Source organism: Apodemus sylvaticus, chromosome 3 (assembly GCF_947179515.1).
Source record: "Apodemus sylvaticus chromosome 3, mApoSyl1.1, whole genome shotgun sequence".
Lineage (NCBI taxonomy): Eukaryota > Metazoa > Chordata > Mammalia > Rodentia > Muridae > Apodemus > Apodemus sylvaticus.
The window spans coordinates 118,464,863-118,471,935 of record NC_067474.1 but is presented as its reverse complement, the minus strand read 5'-3'; the positions used below and the strand labels follow the sequence as shown (position 1 = coordinate 118,471,935).

Genomic DNA, 7,073 nt, shown 5'->3' with positions numbered 1-7,073 from the left:
GCAGGGGGGACCCAGCGCGCTTTCGTGCGCAGGCGCAACACTGTGCTCACCAGCCGGGCTCAGTGGTCCCGGGCTAGTGTCCCGGCTGCTCCCGGAGCCCACGCCGGTTCCCCGGCTCCTCTCCAGCCCCAGCCCCCAGCTCCGCCGAGCCAGCCCCGGCCCTTCCGTGACCCCGCGCGGCACCATGCCAGGGCAAAGTCCCCGAGGGTGTGAACCCCAGTGTCCCAACCCCTGGGCGGGGACGGGCGGCGGCAGTGCGGGGAGCTGTGGCCAGCACAACCCGCGAAGCCCTGCCGCAAGCCGCCGGGTCCCTCCCGAGCCTCCGCCGCCACGCTAGGCCCGCACCGGGGAGCCCCGGCACTTAGGGCCCGCGCCCCGCACCGCCAGGCCCGCTCCCGCATCGCCAGGCCCGCGCTGCACCGCGCCCGGCACCGCCAGGCCCACGCTCCTCCGCGTCCCGCACCGCCAGGCCCGCGCTGCACCGCGCTCCGCACCGTCAGGCCCAGACTCCCGCCGCCTTGCTTGCTTGCTCGCTCGCTCGCTCGCAGGCCCGCGCCGCAGCCGTAGCCGCAGCCGCAGCCGCCGCCGCCATGGCGGAAGTCCACAGACGTCAGCATGCTCCGGTTAAAGGAGAAGCCCCCGCGAAATCCTCCACACACAGAGATGAGGAGGAGCTGGGGATGGCGCCGGCCGAAACGCTAACGGTGTTCCTGAAGCTGCTTGCCGCCGGTTTCTACGGCGTGAGCTCCTTCCTCATCGTCGTGGTCAACAAGAGCGTGCTCACCAACTACAGGTGGCCGGGCTGGCGGGCGGCGGCTGAGGCTCGGCGGGCGGGGACAGGGGTTCGAGCCCAGCCGGGGATGCCCTCGGCCACGCTCCCCGCCGCACCGGCCAGGGCTGGGGGTAAGGGGACAGGCACAACGAGGCCGGTGTCCTGGGACTAAGCGACCCGCGCGGCTGACAGCCCCGGGACCGGCGCGGCCGCACGCCCACGCGCCATCGCCGCTGTCACTGGGACACCGGGGCAGAAGTTTGTATGTGTGTGTTTCTCTCAAGATTCATTTATAAGATTTAAAACCGTTGACGAGATCTCCGCGGCTTAACTTTCTGGAAAAATCCGTTGCAGGAAGCTGAGGGGAATTGCAAAAACAGGACAAGACCAGACAAGTGGTCGCCCTAGGCTACAAAAATATACGATTAAAAAAATTTTTTTTAATTGGAGGGGTAGTCATCGCTGTGGATTGAATCAATGCATTTTAAGGCTGTCAGTGTGGAAGTTGAATTCACTGTGCTTTGAGGACTTTGTGGCCATTTTTAACCCCTTTTCTTTACCCCTTTTGTAGATTTCCATCCTCGCTATGTGTTGGACTTGGCCAGGTTAGTTGGAATCTTGGGCATCCCGTGGTGGTCTGTGTTGTCAGAAAGTTCTGTGTGTGTCTTTCTATGCAGAACAGTGCATCTGTGTGTGTTCTCTGTTTGCAGATGGTGGCCACGGTAGCGGTTCTCTGGGTGGGAAAGGCACTCAGAGTAGTCAAGTTTCCTGACTTTGACAGAAATGTACCTCGAAAGGTAAAAGTGAGAAAGAAGGGATACTTTATTTTATAAAAAGGAGCCATTCTGTGGCTTGAGGGCGAAAATAAATCAACATCTTGTTTATTTAAAATTGAAGTCTAGCTCCAACCCTAGTCTACAAGTGCATATAGCGAAGCTAAAGAAAACAGGCCACAGGGAACTCAAGAGACAACATCTCTTGCAAATGAAGACAGAAAATCCTTCTGTTTTAATTAAGGAGTTTCTGGGAACAAATCTACCCACTTTAGCCATAATCTTCTGCTTTTACTATTCCCTTTGTATTTTTTGGAGGTGGTGTCAGGGGTGCTTTCATATTCTTTTCTATGATTCTGTGAGACTCCATGTGAAGCCGAAATGTTTCTGTGTCTCAGACTCATATAGTACCGTATTTTCAAGCAAGTGGTGTTTCTGCCTCACATGGTTGATTCTGTTCATATTTCTGTCTCCTTTCTTCCTGCCATCCCCTCTTCTTCCAAGGATAGTTGATGTTGTTTGGCTGTTTTGTGGGGGTCAGTACTTTGTTTATGGAAGCTAATCTTATGTTTCAAGTGGAAAGAATTTGACTATGTAAACAGGGCTGTTTCTGTTTGAAAGGACTTTGCTGTCAACGTCTTCACTATTGAGATCCGTTACCCCTTTCACTTTTCCAGACGTTTCCACTACCTCTACTATATTTTGGGAACCAAATCACGGGACTGTTCAGCACGAAGAAACTGAAGTATGGATAACTTTATTTTTCTAGCTGGGTTAAAATAATGTGATTTTAAAGTTAAAATGCAAATGATGTTGTGTTAATGCATTAAGATTGAGTGTGGCAGGGGTGGGTGGGGGAGGGTGTGTGGGGGAGGGTGTGTGTGTGTGTGTGTGTGTGTGTGTGTGTGTGTGTGTAGGGAGGGGGAAGGACACAAAAACACCAGCAAGTTTCCATTATCAAATGAAGACTGAACCCAAAGTTTTAGTTACAAGTTGTTTATTTAAAGTTAGGGAATGAATTTTGTTTCCCATCTCACTTCTCACTTTCTGGTAGACGTGTTCAAATATTATCAGTGGCGCAGTAAATGCTCATTATTTTTGCAGACCTGCCACAAAGAAAGATTTATGCCAAGTTCATAGCCCCCCCCCCTACCCCCTCATAGATGACCTGGGACACATCATGCACCCCAGACTGGCCTTGGATTGGTGGCACTCCATTTGCCTGTGTCTCCAGAATGCTGCCCTTGTGTCTGGTTTGGGATTAATATAGTTCATAAACACTATATATTTTAAGTGCATTCCAAACAGCAAATCGGATGATGGATGATGGACGTTAGATTTTCCACAGGCTTCTTTAACACGGACTGGTTGAAGCCAGATGGAATCTTGACGATCATGACTCCTTCATCAACTGCGGCTTTGTAACTGGAAAGCCATTCACTTTAAAAGAAGCAGTAGCTCCACTCTGTGGCAATATTACACTTCACTCTCTCATCTCCTAGTTCTTGGCTTCTGGTGGTAGTGTATGTGTGGTGAATACATGGGGGGACAGTTTGGGTGACGCCTACGTGAGCTGAGTGGAGCCCTGACATATTGCACAATTGTAAACGGTGAGGAGGAGGCTTAAGAACACTGGCAGCTCTTCCCGAGGCCGCAGGTTCAGTTCCCAGCATTCAATCCAGGCAGCTTACTGGAGAGCCAGCGCTCTCCTCTGGCCTGTCAGCATATGTGTGTACAATTAGGAACAAAATCTTTCTTTCTTTTTTTTTTTTTAAAGATTTATTTTATTTATATGGGTACACTGTAGTTGTTCCCAGACACACCAAAAGAGGCCTTCAGATCCCTTAACAGATGGTTGTGAGCCACCATGTCGTTGCTGGGAATTGAACTCAGGACCTCTGGAAGAGCAGTCAATGCTCTTAACAACTTAGCCATCTCTCCAGCCCAAGAATAAAATCTTAAAAACAAAAACAAACCACAGACAAAGAAGTTTTTGTTGCCTCTGTTATTTTTTAAACCTAGAACTCTGATAGAATGACCAGACTAACTCTGGGGGTAGTTCTTAGGAAGTCGGATTTGTCACAGGGAGGGAATCTTTTCCATCACATTATGTACTAGGGAGGAAATGCAGGCCTACTGCAGAGTGCTGCTTATAAAAAATTTACTTTTTAAAAATCCCATCCATCCATGCATTCACACTGTCTTTGATTGCCAGATAAATAGAAAGCATTCTAGAGCGAAGTATATTCAAAAGCTCTTACATTATAAGGGGCTGGATGCTTGATTAGTGCAAGCAAACTGCTCTAAGATTTAGAGGAACATCCATAAGAGTGTCTCATGGATAAGATTTTCATCGACATTTTCTTAATGGTGTAGAGGTTAAGAAGGGAAGTCAGTTCAGTGAAGAAGAAAGAGGCCTTCCCTATCAAAGACTAATGTGGCTGTGGGCAAGCTATTTGCATAATTATCACAGTGAAACTTGTAAGTATGTGTTATTAGCCTGTGATAATAGACACATAGTCTTACCATTTTGTAGTTAATGTTTTAGAGGCTTTTAAACAAAAAAAAAATATTTCTTCAGGGTAATAAGGTTAATGAGTACAGAACTTGCATACAGTCAGAAGGAGATGAGCATCGTTTGAATCTATGATTCGCAGTCTTGATTTACAGTTAAACACTTCCAAGCTTCAGTTCCCTTGTTTTTCTTTTGCAGCCTGCCCATGTTTACAGTTCTGAGAAGGTTCTCCATTCTGTTTACAATGTTTGCCGAAGGCGCTCTACTCAAGTGAGTTTTATTTTAATATATTGTCCCTGTTTATAAGATTGATAACCTTATGTGCATGTGTTTGTGTCGGTGTGTTATGCCCCATGTGTGATTGTCTGAGGCCAGAAGAAAGTGTTGATTTCCCATAGCTGAGGTTTTATAGGCAGTGGTGAGAAGCATCATGGGGGTGCTAGGTATCTAACTCTTGAGCCATCTCTCCAGCCCCATATATTTATTCTTGACATACTTTTAAACACATTGAAAAGATAGCCAGCATTTATGAGATTAAATTTTCTGTCTCATTTCTACTTTAAGTTTTGGGAAGTTTAAACAGGCTGATAAGTTAAGCAGGCATTGCTGTCATAATAATGTAATGAGGAAGGTTACAGACCACAGTGAGAAATTTGCTGAACATGGGATGTGCTAGAGCTCTGGTGTCTATTGCTGCTGCTAAGCAGAGAGCCAATTCAGAATCCTAGGTGTAAGTTTTAAATGGTATTCGTGTCTTGGCTGGTTTTACTGCAAACATGGGTGGCGTTTTTATACTTATTAATGTTGACATAGAAATTCCAACTCAGTAATAATAAACAAATGGTAAGAATAAGAGAGAAATGGATATAGTTATTTCTATAACAAAAGGAGTTTTTTTTTTCATCTTTTAAATATCTAGTTCTTTGGAAATATTTGAAATTGTGTTTGTCTTTTTTAAAGAAAGCATTTCCCTTTTTAAATCACTGATGTAAAATGAATCTACATGGATAAAGTCACATGTGTGTATATTTAAAATTCTTTTGTAGGAAGACTTTTTCTTGGGGTATTAAGATGACTGTATTTGCAATGATCATTGGAGCCTTTGTAGCTGCCAGGTAAGATGCTCATGTTTTAATTATCAATAGTTATTAATAATATACTTTGAGTATCTTTGAAAACTATACAAAAGGCATCAAACATTAAATCTTTTAGGGTGTATTAAAGGTAGTGAAATGTAGTTTAGTAGATTCCTAAAGTCATTGTATGTAATTTAGGATCTGATACTGTCTTCTGCTCTCTGACTACATACCACACAGTATATTCAGCACTGGCATGTTTATGTATTCTTTTCTGTTCTAAGAGACATAATTTTTCTGTTTTATGGTTGAAGAAACTCAATCTTTATAACTCCTAAAAGTTACAGCTAATAAGCAGCAAGGCTAGAAACTGAGTCTGTTTGAATTTATAACATCTTAATTCTTTCACTTTGTATACTATCCTTTTGTGAGATGAGGAGAGGGCAGTGAATCTTTTTCCCTTGTGGAAAAAGAAGTAGAAGCATCGCCTAGCTTGTCCTTCCTTAGGACATCACAAATGTCATGACCTGGTTACTTTATTAGATTGCTGAAGTATTTCCCATTTGGAGGAAGACACAAAGCCATGATACACTTTTAAGATGAAAACAAACAAACAAAAAAAAAAACCAAAAAAAAAAAAACAAAAAACAAACGAGTTACCCCAACTTGATTACTGAATATTGTATACATTTGTAGATAGGAAGAAAGGAAGGCAGGAAGGCATGGGGAAAATATATACCCAAAGACTGAAAGTTGAAGGGATGTCTAGAAACCTTCTAGACATGGTACCCAGCTTGGGTGTGTAGACATTTACTAATGGTGCACACTTGTTTCCTTTGGGAGTCCACTGTACTTCTTTGGTTCATTAATTAATTATACTTATCATCATATGCCTATGGTGTCAGTGTATGTAGTGAAGGTGTACCACACTTATGGTCACTTGATCTTTGACAAAGGAGCTAAAACCATCCAGTGGAAAAAAGATAGCCTTTTCAACAAATGGTGCTGGTTCGACTGGTGGTTAGCATGCAGAAGAATGAAAATCGATCCATTTTTATCTCCCTGTACAAAGCTTAAGTCCAAGTGGATCAAGGACCTCCACATAAAACCAGATAGACTGAAACTAATAGAAAAGAAAGTGGGGTAGAGCCTGGAGCACATGAGCACAGGGGAAAATTGCCTGAACAGAACACCAATAATTTATGCTCTAAGATCAAGAATTACCTCATAAAATTACAAAGTTTCTGTAAGGCAAAGGATACGGTCAATAAGACAAAATGGCAACCAACAAATTAGGAAAGGATCTTTACCAACCCTATATCCAACAGAGGGCTAATATCCAATATATACAAAGAACTCAAGAAGTTAGACTCTGGAGAATCAAATAACCCTATTAATAAATGGGGTACAGAGCTAAACAAAGAATTTTCAACTGAGAAATATCAAATGGCTGAGAAGCACCTAAAGAAATGTTCAACATCCTTAGCCATCAGGGAAATGCAAATCAAAGCAACCCTGAGATTTCATTTCACACCAATAAGAATGGCTAAGATTAAAAACTCAGGAGACAGGAGGTGCTGGCAAGGATGTGGAGAAAGAGGAAGTCTTTCCACTTTTCAGAAGGATGTGGAGTCTCCTCCACCGCTGGTGGGATTGCAAGCTGGTAAAACCACTCTGGAAATCATTTTTGGCAGTTCCTCAGAAAATTGGGCAAAATGCTACCAGAAGATCCTGCTATACCTCTCCTGGGCATATACCCAGAGGATTCTCGAGCATGTAATAAGGATACATGTACCACTATGTTCATAGCAGCCTTATTTATAATAACCAGAAGCTGGAAAGAACCCAATGTCCCTTAACAGAGGAATGGATACAGAAAATGTGGTACATTTACACAATGGAATACTACTCAGCTATTAAAAACAATGAATTCATGA

General features: G+C 44.0%; 1 protein-coding gene across 2 annotated transcripts in view; it reads left to right on the top strand.

Moving 5' to 3' along the window:
• Nucleotides 1–255: 255 nt before the first annotated feature.
• Slc35d1 (solute carrier family 35 member D1) overlaps nucleotides 256–7,073 on the top strand; it is a 51,336-nt gene continuing 44,518 nt past the window's right edge. The window contains exons 1-6 of one of the 2 annotated variants that reach the window (XM_052176874.1): nucleotides 256–793; nucleotides 1,344–1,377; nucleotides 1,483–1,569; nucleotides 2,223–2,290; nucleotides 4,259–4,330; nucleotides 5,107–5,175. In XM_052176874.1, coding sequence (XP_052032834.1) covers nucleotides 591–793; nucleotides 1,344–1,377; nucleotides 1,483–1,569; nucleotides 2,223–2,290; nucleotides 4,259–4,330; nucleotides 5,107–5,175 — 533 coding nt within the window. In that variant the 5' untranslated portion in view covers nucleotides 256–590. The remainder of the gene's footprint in view (nucleotides 794–1,343; nucleotides 1,378–1,482; nucleotides 1,570–2,222; nucleotides 2,291–4,258; nucleotides 4,331–5,106; nucleotides 5,176–7,073) is intronic. The other variant, XM_052176873.1, reaches the window with a different exon arrangement.